Source organism: Rutilus rutilus, assembly GCF_951802725.1.
Source record: "Rutilus rutilus genome assembly, chromosome: 8".
Taxonomy (NCBI): domain Eukaryota; kingdom Metazoa; phylum Chordata; class Actinopteri; order Cypriniformes; family Leuciscidae; genus Rutilus; species Rutilus rutilus.
This window is the reverse complement of record NC_140222.1, coordinates 42,346,392-42,363,197: the sequence shown is the minus strand read 5'-3', so window position 1 is coordinate 42,363,197 and position 16,806 is coordinate 42,346,392. Positions and strand designations below refer to the sequence as shown.

At 42.5% G+C, this 16,806-nt stretch overlaps 1 protein-coding gene across 1 annotated transcript; it reads left to right on the top strand.

Annotated features, from left to right (window-relative positions):
* Positions 1 to 1,488: 1,488 nt before the first annotated feature.
* Positions 1,489 to 15,781, top strand: traf5 (Tnf receptor-associated factor 5). The gene is made up of 11 exons (XM_084415952.1): positions 1,489 to 1,624; positions 2,957 to 3,184; positions 3,310 to 3,367; positions 3,468 to 3,569; positions 3,670 to 3,834; positions 3,915 to 3,992; positions 7,292 to 7,366; positions 7,586 to 7,678; positions 7,938 to 8,057; positions 8,411 to 8,579; positions 13,534 to 15,781. The coding sequence occupies exons 2-11, from the start codon at positions 2,973 to 2,975 to the stop codon at positions 14,094 to 14,096; spliced, it is 1,635 nt and encodes a 544-aa protein (XP_084272078.1). The 5' UTR covers positions 1,489 to 1,624; positions 2,957 to 2,972; the 3' UTR covers positions 14,097 to 15,781.
* Positions 15,782 to 16,806: the final 1,025 nt, after the last annotated feature.

The window sequence follows — 16,806 nt, the reverse complement described above, 5'->3', positions numbered from 1 at the left end:
ATGTGTAAATTCATAAGTCGACACCATTGCTGAGTATTTCCTCCTTAAAACTGCAGTGAACCAAAGACAGTCTCAAACACACGCTTTGAAATCGCTGGTGTTTCTGACGTCACAAACTACCTTGTAACCAATCAGATCAACGTGTGATCGTCAACCAGTGGATCTCTGAGCTGAGTGAGTGAGTGGAGGCGGGGCTCATTTGCATATTCATAGAACCGCGCATACTAAATGAGGCAAGGGTGTCGAGTTACATTTGAGATATTTTAAGGCATGAAGAAATTTTATTTATTTTTTTCAAGGTCAAAGATGAGTTTTAAGGGTTAAAATGATTGACTTCAGGGGGACTTTAATCATTTTACATTTGTGTCCTTAATAGCACACAAGAACGTGATGAGAGAAACATGTTGCATTTTTTGTGAAGAATATTAGTGAAGAGAGTATTTTTGCTCCAGTCATTTTATTCTAATGAATAGATTGACTTTACACATAAACTGTATAACCCAGTATTACAGATGTTTGGTTATGCGAATATTCAGTCACGGTAAATGTTCTGAAAATAGGTATTTATATGACCGGGTTAAAACAGACATGCAAAAGATATGAAATTGTTCCGATTTTCAGAAACTGAAATGTTGAACTGGTTATGGCAGTCGGGTAAATGCTTCAAGATGACATTTACATCATCAGAATTGATATGGGAATATTCAGTCACTGTAGTAAACCTTTTTTCCACTTGTGTACCATTTTCTCCTGGTTAAATCGTTCATAAATTCTCTTTTCTTAATAGTTCCTTAAAAGATTTGTGCTGTTTTAACCTGATTTTATTTATTTATTAAAAAAACAAATCAGTTATGATATTTGCGAGTGTGGAACTCGAGTTTTTAAAAGATTTGTTTGTCTTTTTGGTAAAAATGCCATGTCTTAAACCGTACAAAACATTTTTTTGGACGATATTTTATGTTCAATATTCCTTTTAGTATCTTTGCTTTTCTTTTCTTTTATAAACCCCTTCATTTTGACATTTTATTTTAAAACGGGTTTTAGGCAGCTCAGAGTGTTGTGGCATTATATGCAAAATAACGAAAAGTCCCCTTAAATGTGTGTGCCCAACGCATGTTCATATGTGAAGTGTTATAATCTCTCATATGGAAACATTAAAACACGTTTGAACAGACCTGTTTCATTTTCGTTTAATCTAGCGTGCCAGGCACACTTCCGTGTCTGTTTGATGTCCTCTCTCTTATTTTAGTTTAAAGATGAGTTAATGTGTGTGTCGGCGTTTTAACCGCATTCTATTTCTGTAATAATTTCGTTTATAGACACTTCCTGCAATGCGCTTTCCGTCCACACATTTGCGAAACCTACTATCGCCAAGACTTCCCTCATGAATATTCATGAGACCTTACGTGATAAACATCCCGTGACGTTGCCTGATTAATATTCATGAGCCAGGCCTTTGCCGTAGTAGGATTGGTCAATGCGTGTTCCGTTCCTTTTAATCTCGGTGCATCGGCACTGAGCGCTGAGAGCCGAGTAACTGTCAAACAGTGTTTCTCAGGATTATATCCATTGAACGCTCAACCACACTAGTCAAAATGAGCTTTTAAAGCCATCAACCCCCCAGGTATGTATTCCCATGCATTTTAAAATAAATATAACGAATAATATTGCTGGTAGTGTAAAGCGAAAGTAAATGTTTCAATGTGAAATCCATGGCTATAATTGCGTTATTGTTGTTTACACGATAACCACGCGAAGCCGGACTAATTCACTCGCTTTATTGAGGCATGTGAGAACTAATGCTTTTTACTTAAGTATAGATTCATAGTGTCATGTTCTTGCACTGGGGATTCCCCATATGTTTATCTCTCTCTCTCTCTCTCTCTCTCTCTCTCTCTCTCTCTCAGGAACAGACTTCTCGTTGCTTTAAAAGCTGCATTATGTAAAAGTAGGAAAGCTTTGAAAATAATGAACGCTCAAAACACTTGGCCATAATAGCGTCATCATCCTGTGTGAACACTGCAATGATTGTAATCAGGTTATCTTATGCTTTGGGGTGGTGGTGAAAAGATAAGTGTAGCACCGTCGCACTTCTAAGAAGCAACATAAGAAAAGTAAATGTAAGTCAAATTAAACGGTCAACGCTGTTATCTGTAACCCACATGCTTAGTTATGTCCCAAGTTAACAAATTAGATTGCATTGCATAGTGCACATTTGTTCACTCGTGATTTATTTGATCTAAAATCTAATTGTGTGACAAATAAATGGAACAATTTAAATGATAAATGCATTGCTTACGTAATGGCAAGAAAACAAACCGGATGGAAATAAAGATTGCTCAGGGATCGATGGTGGCATTTTTGTAATTTAGCCTACTCAAACAAGAGTGTAATGTTTGTGACTGTGATAAACTAAAAATAATAAAAAGTTTAGCTCTGTGTGAGAGCTAAACGGGAAAAGGAACCGGCTTTAGTTCAAGTGGTGTTATAAAAGACTAACAGGATGACTGTGAACATTTTGAACAAAACAATTCGTGTAATATAATATTAATTTAGTATTATATTAAATATTTTGACGGAAAACTGACCTTTCTGGTGGTACCTGGTTAGATATCCTTGTAGCCAGAAATATTTTTAATTGTGAATGTGTGTTTGAATACTTGATTCTGATTGGCTGGAAGGTGTGAAATAAACCCGTTTAATGAACAGGTAGTTCAAAGTCAATTTAATCAGCATTCTACTTTAATGAGCTGTTTTCATTGAAGCACACACACACACACATATAATCCACGGCTAGCTGTTCTTTCATTTAATGCACAGCTAGCCATGGATTATCCCTTACATATATTACTTTGATATAAAGATCAACTTTAGAGTTGCTAATAACAAAAGAAACATTAAACAGAATTGTATTTAACAATTATATATTATTTTAAGTTTTCTTCTGTTGTGTCAGACCTAACCAGGTTTCCATGGCCACAGAGGAGAACGAGCTTCCTGGGTTCTCGAGCTCTGAGTCCATGAGGTCATGGGAGCTGGAATCCGTTCTGACCAATCGCACTCTGCGCTTCGTGTTGAGGTTAGAGCAACAGTTCGTGTGCCCGTCCTGCGGTGGGATCGTCCTGAACCCTCACCAGACGGGCTGTGGGCACATTTTCTGTGCTCAGTGCGTCAAGGCATACATGTAAGAAAAATGTATCAGTTATTATACAATTTGTTGTATATCAGCAAAGATAAACATGACTTTGAACCGACATTACTTTCAGCGTCTAAAATGATTTGGCAATGTGTAACCTTTCTTCTTTTCAGTGAAAATGGGGGAAGTTCGAAATGTCCTTTAGACAGCAGTCCTATAAAACCTGAGGAGGTGAGATAAGATAACTTTTTTTAAATAAGTAGCCTATTTATCTGCACGTATCATCAATTTTCCATTATATTCCACTGAATAGCAATTCCAATACTTGCAGGTTTTTCAGGACAACTGCTGTAAAAGGGAACTGCTAAACTTAGACGTCTACTGCACCAATGCCCCAGACTGTAAGCAGAGGGTTCCTTTATGTAACCTGCAGGTAAAGGACAAAACGTGACGTAATATGCTGTAAATTGATGATGAAAAACTGTTTCCATCATTCAGAGCTGAGTAATATCAGTTCTACCTCTCTTTCTCAGGATCATCTAAAAGCTTGCCAGTATGAGCGCATTAGATGCTCCAACTCAGGCTGCACCGACACTGTGTTACGCAAAACCCTAATGGACCATCAGAAGAACGTCTGTTCCTTCCGCCTGGATTCCTGCCACTACTGCAGGCAGTCTTTTCCCGTTTCCCAACTGCTGGTCAGAATGTTTCCGTGTCTCAGAAGTGCATAGTCATCGTAGGTGTGTTTGTTTCTAATCTTGCCTCTGAACTATGCCAGGCCCATCAGAAGACTTCATGCCCGGAAGTTGAAGTCGCCTGTACCAACAAGTGTCTGCAGATGATCAAAAGACACAAGGTGTGACTCAGTCAGATACTTCACTCCAGGAGAGCACCACTTTTAGAAAGTTCTTATTGTGATGAATGTGCACCTTTTTGCAAATCTTTTTTATTGCTCTCTTCAGATTAATATGGAGCCTCTAAGGCAGGGGTGTCCAAACTCAGTCCTGGAGGGCCACTGTCCTGCAGAGTTTAGCTCCAACCCCAATTAAACACACCTGAACCAGATAATCAGACCTTGATTATCTGGTTCAGGTGTGTTTAATTGGGGTTGGAGCTAAACTCTGCAGGACAGTGGCCCTCCAGGACTGAGTTTGGACACCCCTGCTCTAAGGGGACACAGTGATCTCATATTTTTTCCATCAACATGTTCCCTTAGGGGCTCAGTGGCTTTAAATATGTATTTATCTGCACTTATCATGAATGTAGCTTACATTTCTATTATATTCTACGGAATACCAGTTCCTATCCTTGCAGGTTTTTCAAGACAACCTTTTCGTTTGCTTGTAAAAACCATTGCGTTCCCCTGAGAACCTTTGCGTTCGCTCGTTAAACCTTTGCTTTCCCCCCGAGAACCTTTGCGTTCACTCGCCAAACCATTGCGTTCTCCTGAGAACCTTTGCGTTCACTCACTAAACCAGTGGTTCCCAAACCTGTCCTGGAGGACCACCAACACTGCACGTTTTCTTTTTCTCCCTAGTCAAACACACCTGATTCAACTCATCAGCTCATTAACCCTAATGAGCTGATGAGTTGAATCAGGTGTGTTTGACTAGGGAGAAAAAGAAAACATGCAGTGTTGGTGGTCCTCCAGGACAGGTTTGGGAACCACTGCACTAAACTTTTGCGTTCCCCCGAGAACCTTTGTGTTCCCTCACCAAACCATTGCGTTCCCCTGAGAACCTTTGTGTTCCCTCGCCAAACCATTGCGTTCCCCTGAGAACCTTTGTGTTCCCTCACCAAACCATTGCGTTCCCTTGAGAACCTTTGTGTTCCCTCGCCAAACCATTGCGTTCCCCTGAGAACCTTTGTGTTCCCTCACCAAACCATTGCGTTCCCCTGAGAACCCTTACGTTCCCTCGCCAAACCATTGTGTTCCCCTGAGAACCCTTACGTTCCCTCGCCAAACCATTGTGTTCCCCCGAGAACCTTTGCGTTCCCTCACCAAACCATTGCGTTCCCTTGAGAACCTTTGTGTTCCCTCGCCAAACCATTGCGTTCCCCTGAGAACCTTTGTGTTCCCTCACCAAACCATTGCGTTCCCTTGAGAACCTTTGTGTTCCCTCGCCAAACCATTGCGTTCCCCTGAGAACCTTTGTGTTCCCTCACCAAACCATTGCGTTCCCCTGAGAACCCTTACGTTCCCTCGCCAAACCATTGTGTTCCCCTGAGAACCCTTACGTTCCCTCGCCAAACCATTGTGTTCCCCCGAGAACCTTTGCGTTCCCTCACCAAACCATTGTGTTCCCCTGAGAACCTTTGCGTTCCCTCACCAAACCATTGTGTTCCCCCGAGAACCTTTGCGTTCCCTCACCAAACCATTGTGTTCCCCTGAGAACCTTTGCGTTCCCTCACCAAACCATTGCGTTCCCCCGAAAACCATTGTGTTCCCCCGAGAACCATTGCGTTCCCCTGAGAACCTTTGCGTTCCCTCACCAAACCATTGTGTTCCCCCGAGAACCTTTGCGTTCCCTCACCAAACCATTGTGTTCCCCCGAGAACCTTTGCGTTCCCTCACCAAACCATTGTGTTCCCCTGAGAACCTTTGCGTTCCCTCACCAAACCATTGTGTTCCCCTGAGAACCATTACTTTCCCCCAAGAACCTTTCCTTTCCCTCACCAAACCTTTGCGTTCGTTCACCAAACCATTGCGTTCCCTCCCCAAACCATTGTGTTCCCCTGAGAACCTTTGCGTTCCCTCACCAAACCATTGTGTTCCCCCGAGAACCTTTGCGTTCCCTCACCAAACCATTGTGTTCCCCTGAGAACCTTTGCGTTCCCTCACCAAACCATTGCGTTCCCCCGAAAACCATTGTGTTCCCCCGAGAACCATTGCGTTTCCCTGAGAACCTTTGCGTTCCCTCACCAAACCATTGTGTTCCCCCGAGAACCTTTGCGTTCCCACTAAACCATTGTGTTCCCCTGAGAACCTTTGCGTTCCCTCACCAAACCATTGTGTTCCCCTGAGAACCTTTGCGTTCCCTCACCAAACCATTGTGTTCCCCTGAGAACCATTACGTTCCCCCAAGAACCTTTCCTTTCCCTCACCAAACCTTTGCGTTCGTTCACCAAACCATTGCGTTCATTCACCAAACCTTTGCGTTCCCTCCCCAAACCATTGTGTTCCCCTGAGAACCTTTGCGTTCCCTCACCAAACCATTGTGTTCCCCTGAGAACCTTTGCGTTCCCTCACCAAACCATTGTGTTCCCCTGAGAACCATTACGTTCCCCCAAGAACCTTTCCTTTCCCTCACCAAACCTTTGCGTTCGTTCACCAAACCATTGCGTTCCCCCGCGAGAACCATTGCTTAAAAAGTTTAGCTAATTTCTTGAACAGTAACATGTGGACAGACTCATGAGGGTTTAAACTTTTATTTTAAAGTCGCGATGAATGAACAGTTTGCATAGAAACACATTGATGTGTTCTCCTGTGCTGGCGTGGGTTTATAGATTATGTATGTTACCAATCTGGTGAAATGGCGCACATTGCGTTCCCATTTGAACGTCATAAGCAACCCAAACTCTCAGCATATGCTGAGATAGCATTTGTCAAACGAGCTGCTGCTGTTCTTATAAGATATCAGACCACTTCTTCTTTTCATCCCCCCACTGCGGGTGTGATAAATATGAACCATCACGGTGTTTAATAGTGTTTTGTAAGTGCACCCTTGACATGGCTTCTCACCTACCGCCTAGCGAAACGGAAGTCTAACACATTAAAAGGAAGTACCTCATCATATTTACTTCCACGTTGCAAAATAAGGTGGATAGAGCCGACTTACCTCTGTTCCACAACAGTTTTTCCAGCATGCCTCCTCCACCACAACTCCTCAGTCTCAGTTATTCCTATACCAGCCAGAGGGGAGATCTCTGGGGGCCAAATGCAGATCTCAGAGCCCTTTCCTCGGATAGCGCACCAAATATGCATATTTTATACTATATCTGATTATTTTTAAATGTGAACTTGTGAATGTTATTTTCCTCCCAAATCACATTTTTCCATCCCCATGTCCCCTTAGGCCGGGGCTCTGTAAAAAGCTGATTATCAGACTAAAGATATTTTAATTTGCTCATTGCTGCTTTTTGATCCCATTGCAGCTGCAGGCGCATGCTGACGAGTGTCCTGAAGTGGAGACGGACTGCATTTATAAAAACTATGGCTGCACAGTCAGAGTAAGAACACATTCAAATTCAACACTGAAAGTGTTGTCCTATTTAATGAACTAGGCTGCATTTCTCATAAGCATCGTGAGCTAAGTTGATTGTAGAGTCCATTGGTGGCAGTGGTTTTACGATCTACTTAGGCTTTCGATGCCTTTGGGAAATGCTGTCCTGGTCGTTAAATACATAGGCTTTGGAGATCTCAGCCTTTGAACTCTGTCTTTCATCCAGGATAAAAGAGGGAAAGTGCAAATTCATGAAAACACAGAGTTCAGTTCTCATGTTCGGCTTGTCCTGGAAAGTAACACCAAACTTGAGAAACAGGTATGCATTGTCAATGCAAAATACAAAATGAAAAAGAGAAATTCTGGTTTATAAAACATTATCTCCAAGTACATCCCATCAAATGTTATAATAAAAGGGATAGAAACAAATGAATGAAAATGTGTGTTCTTTGTAATTTCATTACTTAAGAGATGCTGAAACACATAGAGAATGCAAAGAATTACTTCATGTTTGTCTCTTGTAGCTTATTGCTCAATTACAAATCTTCAAAGTAATATACAAATGGTCCTGGCTGTAGGTGGAACAGTTGCAGCAGGATATGATCGTCCAACAGGGGGCGCTGAAGGACAAAAGTCTTGTGGTCAGCAGTCTGGACAGGGATGTCACCATGTGTGACAGCACACTTACTACCTTACAGGTAAAGAAAGCCTGAGTTCAGTCAAGCTACTAAGTGCAAAACCGATGATTGTCCTGTAATTTTAGAATCCATAAAATTCAATGCCAAGTTAAAGGAACAGCTCACCGACCCCACCCCCCAAGTTGACCTGTTATCTGAACATATAGCAACAACAATTTTGTGTAAAAGTGTAAATTATGATTCCTATTTAGGAAGTCAAGTAATCACCATTCATTATACTGTATTTGGTCATAGTGGTGATTAAGAGCTTGACTAGCTTCAATATTTAAATTCACATCCTGAACATGTATACCTGTGGAGGATATTATAGTATGTGGTCAGAGTGTGCTGTATGATCTGTGTTTGTGTGGCAGAGGTCTGTGGACGAGCAGAGGGTGCGGATCTGCAGTGTGCAGCGTGAACTGCGGGATTTGCGGGGCGTTCTGGGGTCTGAGTTAAGCAAAGAGATCCCGAGCCTGCGGGCATCACTGGACTCGCTCAGACAGCAGGTGGCCGTCACTGAAAGCCTCAGGGAACATCTGGGTAAGACAAGTCTGATTGGCCACATGAATGTTGACACTGTTTACTTGTAGAGAGCTACTGAACAAGATGGGTGAAACTTGAAACGCACTCTTCTGCGTTTGTGAATGCAAAGGTGTTTGGCTTCACAAGTTCAGTTTCACACATTGTGTTCAAAACGCATGACCTTTAGGTGGGTCAAAGAGATGGGATTTGACTAAGAGATTGTGTAGGCTCCCGAACATCACTATAAAGGCTGTTCCTGACTCTAAATTGCCCATAGGTGTGAGTAACCCCTGTGATGCTAGACAATTAGAGTAAACCAGGGGTGGCTAACCCAGCTCATAGAGGACTACCTTCCTGCAGACTTTAGTTCCAACACACCTGGCTGTTGTTTTCAAGTAATACTGAACACTTTTTTTTGTCTGATTAGGGTTGGAAGTAATTTCTGCAGGTTGGTATCTCAAATGGTCCTCTATAGCCAGCTTCACCTTTAGGCCAAAGGTCAGCTCATGTAGTTTTTACTGGTTTAGACATTAGAAGGCTACTATTTTGCCCTTTTGAGGTTTGCTGTTGTCGCAGTCAGGGCCGGGGGAAGACGTTCCGGCGCTCTGGGCCAAATAGGAATATGCCGCTCCCTACGTTCAAATTTTTAAGAGAAAAAAAGGCCAATTTATCACATATTGACCCCTACTGTTGACTTAAGACATGTGTAATGAATTAATACAGTTGACTCACCATTTAAAAGACGACATTTCTTGCTTTGGCTGCTGCGAACTCTTCAGTTATCTTGGAGTAATCCAATTTGCGACAGATTTGGTGCTCAATTGAAATTTCGGCTAATCCATTCAGATGGTCTTGTGACACTGGCTATGTTTACATGCACACCTTTTGTTTCAATCCAACTGAATTCATTCTGAGTGATGAATCCGAACGTAGTGTTTACATGAACGCTAAATAAAGTGATCGGGTTGATGTGCGCGTTTATATGTCACAAGCTTCAAATCGGAATAGATTTTTTAGATGCGCCACTGCACAAATACACAAATACACAGCTGTTTGAGCATAATAACTATTCTCCTACATTGGTTCTTTATTTATTTTAAACAGCAGACTTAATATCCGTATCTGGTCATAATTTGGAGACTATGGGCCCTATCTTGCACCCAGCGCAATTGACTTTGTACACCGACGCATGTATCATTCCTATTTTGCACCCGACGCACAGCGGACTTTTCCCTCAGCAGACGTACGTTGGTAAACTAGGGAATGAACTTGCGCTCCCGGGGGCGGTTCAGCGAAAAGAGGAGGCGTGTTCCGGCGCAAATGTTCCCTGGTGCTATTTTGCAGTTTCAGAAAACTATTCCGCCACAGACCAGGACAAACCTAGTCTAAAGTCAGTGGCGCGTTATTCAGATGCTATTTTAAGGGCGCATGCTTGGCCATAATGTAGCGTGAGCACAACGCGCATACACTTTGATTCTCTCATCTACACACAGACGCAGCAGTTCCAATTTTTGCAAATCATACATTATTACAAGGAAAAAATTTCCACACGAGGGAAATCATTGTGGTGTCCATGAAGATGTGAAAAAATAGGCATAAATCTAGCTTACACATTTACCCAAATTATTATACGCCTGTTTAACCAAAGCTAATTTGGGTGGGTTTCTCCATCCCCATACAACGTCACTTCTCTGTGTTTTACGGCCCTGACGAGAACGTCGGTCTCCTCGGCTGTGAACCGCTCCTGGCGTGCGTCTGGCAAATCCGCCATTATAATAGCAAACCGCCATGGAACAAGCGCGCCTGCTCTTAAAGGGAATGTGAGATGACGCTGTGATTGGTTTATTTCACGTTACGCCCAAACCACACCTATGAGTAATGAAGCTACTTCAGACCAACCCATTTTAGATTTGCGTCAGGTGCAAGAGTCATTTAACCGAGATCCGCCCACAAAGTTACTTGCGTTTCGCGTTTGATACTTGCGTTTCAGATCATTAAAATAGGGCCCAATGAGCATATGAACCGTTGTGCCGTGCTGCTTATATTGATCAAGTTTGAGATGCTCGTGCTCGTCATGGTGCGGCGCCCTCTGGCGCAATTGCCCAGTTTTCCCAGCGCTTCCGCCAGCCCTGGTCGCAGTAATGCAAAAACTTTTAAAGGTGTCCAATTCTATTACTTGAGCCCTCCTATCTTCAAAGTTTAGCTCCAACCCTAATTAAACCCGATCAAGGACTTCAGGAGTACTAGAAACCTCCAGATAGGTCTGTTGGATCAGTTTGGAGTTAAATTCTGCAAGAAAGTGGCCCTCCAGGAACAGGACTGGACACCCCTGGTTATAGCTAAGTTGTTAGTTTTCAGTGAAACATAAAATAAAGCACACAGTCAGTTTCCATACCATGATAGTAAATTGTGACTGTCTGTCAAACACCAAAAAAGTACTATAAAAGTAGTCCAAAAAAAAAAAAATCCTTGTAAATAAATTCCACGATTTCTAAAGCTGTATAATAACTGACTAAAATATTAGCCTGAAACTTCCCCTCAATCAAAGCTCTGAAATCTCATTCATGTCTGTCAGATTCAAAATAGCATGTTGATGCGTCAGGCCAGGTTGGATGTTGATGTCACTGATGTCATTTTATCACGAGACCAGTCAAAGCGTTTGAATTCGAACATCCTTTTTGGAGATTGACAGATGTGGTTACCAAGAACTGTGGGAAAAGAGGAGTGAGAAGATTGTTCAAAATTTCTACTTTTGTGTTCAGTGAATAATATCATTTGGTGTGGCCCTGACACACCAAACCAACATCAGATAAGCAGTGGTTTTGAAAACTGACTCGTGTTGCCTCATGTCACCTGAGTCTGGACCACAAGTTTGCGCTTGAACCCAGCAAAAACTACATTCAATGTCCAACTAGCCTGTATGTTCTAAACCTGCGTGAGAGGAAATAACTCTCCAAATCAGTAGTCTGTATTCGTCCATCAAAAAGGGAAACTGGAAAAGCTAGGACTTATATATTGTATACAAAAAAGTTTCACACCGTCGAACACTTTTAACGGTGCAGAACACATCACAAAAACTAAACCCTTAAAGGGATACTTCAGGATTTAGCATTAAGCTTTGTATGAGTAGAAAACCTGTAGTATTTTCGAATTACCGTGCTTTCCACCCTCATATCCCCCTGAGATGAGAGATTTATGTATTTTTTTGTCTGGAAAAAATCCTCAGATGACGCAAAAATCGTCATTTTGCGTCATCAGAGGATTTTTTTGGCCAGAGGTGAGAGACTACAGCCAGTAGGAGGAGCTGTTCCGCATGTTTTCAATCCGCCCATAGGAGGTGGGATCTCACTCACAGAATGTACACACAGTGTCAGCCGTCTTTCTTTGGAAGCTAAGCTAACAGGCTCTTGTTCTGTGGAGAAAGCTGAGTAGTAGGGGTTACCATCCTCTTTTTCCCGGACACGTCCGGCCGTCGAGATCGTCCAAAATCTCCGGGATTCGGCTTTTGCTTTCTGCGGTCGCCATTCATTGTTTACATGCACACCATTTGTTTCAATCTAACTGAATTCATTCCGATTGGTGAATCTGAATGTAGTGTTTACATGAACGCTAAACAAGTGATCGGTTGATGTGCGTTTTAACATTGCCAATAAAATTCGCGAGAGATACGAGACCGGTGCGTCTCACAGTAATCACACCATCGGCCCCGCGCCCCTCAGCCTCGTCCTGCTCGCCACAGTAAACATAATGAATGGCGACTGTAGAACGCAAAAGCCGAATCCCGGACATTTTGGGCGATCTCGAAATCCCGGGCAAACTCGTCACGGAGACTCACTAGTAGCCTAGCCTTGTTGTTTTCAATTGCGCTCTCTTACTGGTAGGCGTGGCTTGGGAGTGGCCTCCTAGGGCAGCGAAGCAAGTGCATTCTGGGAGTTGTCTTTCATCCACATAAGCCAAAAATACATTTTCTGTCTTTTCTCAGTCTAGAAAGCTCCAAATTCAAAAATAATTTCACATTTCTTCTACATAAATGACCTATTTTAAATACACATTCATCTTTCCAGAGGTGAAGTATCCCTTTAACGACAGCTGTCCAACAGCCAACCGTTGGCTTGGTGTGTCACAGCCTATACAGATTCAGAACAATAAATTACAGAGTTTGTTTCTAGTTTTAAGCCCTATTCGGATGGGATTAGTTTAACAAGGGTAGATGGAGTAATACAGTCTTACCACAGGACGTCTGTAATATTAATGGCCAATTCGCACGGGATAAGAAATCTCAGGGTAACTCAATTTACACACCGCCGTCACCCTCCTGTCGCTATGTGCGTATTACGTTGCTTACTGATATCATGTGCGCAAACAACCTATATTTATATATACAAATAAAACAGTTAGGTCCAGTCAAACAATGTATTCATTAAATTCAGACTGGATTATGTTGGTAATAGGCTAACATTTATCTAACGCTAAAAAAAGTTTCAACAAGTGCTTTCGATCTTCTTTTTGATCTGAATGGTATGTGGAAAGCACTTGAGTTTTGCCACAGACTCGTCCCAGTATCTAGAACGCAACTGAATGCTTCTCCAAGCACCTCCATACTAAAAAAAATGCAGAAAACTACTTTTAAACATGAAATGGCGGAATATTTACGTACATATTTACAGCGGGTCTATTCGCACGGGATCAGTATTACCTGAGGTAATTTTTCCGGACCTTTTTACAGAAGGTAAAAGTCGCCGTAATCTTTACTGAAATTGTCCGTAATGATCACTGAGATGCACATTCGAACAGGACTGAAATCACTGAGAAGCTCTGGTAACAATTACATTACCCCACTTCTCCATGTTTAACTTATCCCGTCCAAATAGGGCTATAGATTTATTACCAGCCTCACACAATACAGTAATATGCAGATGTATCCTCTTTATAGAGCTGTAACAGGAGCTGTGTATGTGTTTGTGTCCCTCAGGTGCGTTAGAGCAGACGTGTCAACGTCATACACGTTTGTTAGACATCCACGTGGAACAGCTGCAGTGTAACGAGCAGCGTTTCCGCCAGCTCGAGTCCACCTCCTTCGATGGGAAGCTCATCTGGAAAGTGCGTGACTACTGGCACCGGAAAGAAGCTGGCATCGTCCTCAACTCGACCCCCTTCTACACCAGTCGTAGCGGCTACAAGCTTAGCCTGCGGGCTTACCTTGGTGGGGACAACTCAGGGAGAGGCACTCACATGTCGCTCTATGTCACGATAATGCGCGGAGACTTCGACTCCCTCTTACCATGGCCGTTTCGTCAGAACACAACGTTAACATTGCTGGATCAAGGCGGCACTAGGAACCACTTGAGCAGTACTTTCATCCCTGATTCCAGCGATAGCTTTAGTCGGCCAACATCTGATGCTAATGTGGCCACAGGATTCCCACGATTCATATCCCACAGTGATCTGGAGGTCCCTCGGAACGCCACGTATGTGAGAGACGACACACTGTTCATCAAAGTAAAAGTGGACACGACTGGATTAGAGGACTTGTAGCGCTCCCAAAACAGTGTCCTGGAGTCACTATAGCAGGATTCCTCAAGTCCTGCCCCGCTGAGTTCAGCTCAAACCCGGATAAAACTCACTTACCTGTAACTCTGAAGAGCTTGTTCAGGTGTGTTTAACTGCGTTTCCACCGCAGGAACTTCCCCCAGGAACTAGGGACTTTGTGGTGGGACTCACAGGTGTGTTGAACCAGGGTCGAAATTAAGTTCCGCGTTAAAATTTCCCCCTCAGAAAGTCCCTGCTCACAAGGTAGCACTTTTTCAAAGTTCAGCAACTTTCAGAAGATGGTCCTCACTGCAGAACACGAAATCCAGGGGGAGGAGTTGGATCCAGATCCAACTCCTCCCACCTTACATATACCTAAACCTACCCATCTCCACCCCCTGATCCCTAAACCCACCCCTAAACCTACCCATCTCCACCCCCTGATCCCTTAACCCACGCCTAAACCTACCAATCTCCACCCCCTGATCCCTAAACCCACCCCTAAACCTACCAATCTCCACCCCCTGATCCCTAAACCCACCCCTAAACCTACCAATCTCCACCCCCTGATCCCTAAACCCACCCCTAAACCTACCAATCTCCACCCCCTGATCCCTAAACCCACCCCTAAACCTACCAATCTCCACCCCTTAGATCTGGATCCAACTCCGCCCCCTGGATCTCGTGTACTGCAGTGGGGTGCTACTGACTTTCGGGGGTGGGACTTGGGCGCTGAACATGCTGATTGGTTGAGTCCACGCAGCATTTTATTTCAACCACCATTTTTAAAAGTCTGTTGTGCAGTGAGAGTTGTTTGCTATTCGAATCAAAACAAGGGAGTTTTGAAACAAAATACGACTGGGATGAGCAGTCGCACGCAATCCTAAGTCACCGGACTAATTTGCCTAATCTTCACGGTACTTTAGACCGCGGTGGAAACGCAACAGCAACAGGTCTGGGGGGGAAAAGTTACTGTGAAAAAAGTTCCTTGGGCAAATTGTTCCGGGTAATTTCGGTGGAAACGTGGCTTTTGATCTAAACTATGCAGGACAGTGGCCCTCCAGGACCGGCTTTGAGGAATCCCTATAGTGTCTCATAATATTCGGGTGAAGACATTTGTTGTAGTAACACTGGTCATGTTTACATGCACAGATCTGAATCAGTCTGAATCATTTCAAATCAACTGAAGGTTCTGAATGTACTGCTCATATGTGCCATATTTATAAAAATATCAGTTTGCATGTGCATGAATTAAATTCTGCACATGAGAAGCGTAAGAAGTGTTTCCAAAAGGCCTAAAGTATAATTGTTTATGGAGTTATGATGGTTACTGGCTATTTCCAGCCAAGATCCGTTTTTGCGGCGCGGGTCAGCGGGTCAGTGGTAAGGGAGCTCATCTTGTCATAGTGATTGGTGCAGATCGTAGCGCACTGGCCCGCAACACGTTTGGAGACCCGGGGTCATGTCTTCATCTCCTATCCCAGTCTCTCTCTCCTGTTTCTCTGTCTCTACAACTTAAAAAAATTGATGCATTGATGAAATATTCAATAAGGTCAATATTTAGAAAATAGGTTGAATTTTCATCTTTTTTACTTGCTTTTTCTCCCCTCTTTTGTGTCCTGAAGACAGCAATGCTGTAAATGATTGTTTTGGACTTACCACTTGAGTTAATAAAGAAAATCTGGACTCTTCACACATTGGTTCTTGATGCTGGATGCTATCCTTACAGCATTTGTTGTGGAAAAGGGACAGCAGTTTTTTTTTTTAAGCTCATTGGTCATTGCTGTTACTGTTTTCAAGTTAAAGTTAGTTCAGCTGACAATATTTATAGCTAGCTGTCTGAATACCTTGCTGGTTTAATAAGGCATCCCAGTGTATATCCGGCATGTTCTAACATATATAACAAAAACATTTGCTTAACTTTACAAGGGAGACAAGAATCAGAAGCGAAGTGAATTCTTATTCACATTTCTTGCCAAATAGGTAGTCCCTTCTACCAACCAGTTCCTCACTCACTTTGCCATGTTAATTGTAGAGAAGTGGGCCTATGCACTAAACACATATGCAAGGTCATTTTGAATCAAATTACGAATTACAAATGACTATTTTTCCACTTTCATTCCAATCATTTGACAATTGACTTTTGGTAATCGTTGGACAACTAACATCATGCAATGACTTTTGTAAGAACAATTCACATAAACAACAGTGTTACTTTACCTCTAGTGGACAAAAACATGGACCTCTTCACTATTTTGATTCCTAGATGGATGATGGTTGTTGTTGTTGTGCACTTCTGTTTTTATATTTTTTTATTTATTTCACATTCGTTAACACTTTATTTTAATGGTCCACTTTAGACATTCTACTAACAATAAGTAACTTTGAAACTACGTGTTATCTAACTCTCATTAGAGTTTTAGTAGACTGTCTGCTTAATATCTGCTAACTCTTTATTTTAATTCTCCTTCAACAGACATTCAACTATTAGTAACTTTGCAACTACATGTCAACTTATTCTACTAACCCAAACCCAAACAGTCTACTAATACTCTAATGATAGTTAGTTGACATGTAGTTGCATATTAATGAGAGTTCGTTGACATGAAGTCACAAAGTTACGTATAGTTAGAAGAATGTCTAAAGTAAACTATTGAAATAAAGTCTAGTAAAGTAATCCCTGTTATATGTTGCAGTTGTGATCAAAGAGCAAGCA

Coding starts and splice junctions, on each gene's coding strand:
- traf5 (XM_084415952.1), top strand. CDS start 2,973: ATGGCCACAGAGGAGAACGAGCTTCCTGGGTTCTCGAGCTCTGAGTCC. Junction 3,835..3,914: donor TTCCCGTTTCCCAACTGCTG/GTCAGAATGTTT, acceptor GAACTATGCCAG/GCCCATCAGAAGACTTCATG. Junction 8,058..8,410: donor GCACACTTACTACCTTACAG/GTAAAGAAAGCC, acceptor TTTGTGTGGCAG/AGGTCTGTGGACGAGCAGAG.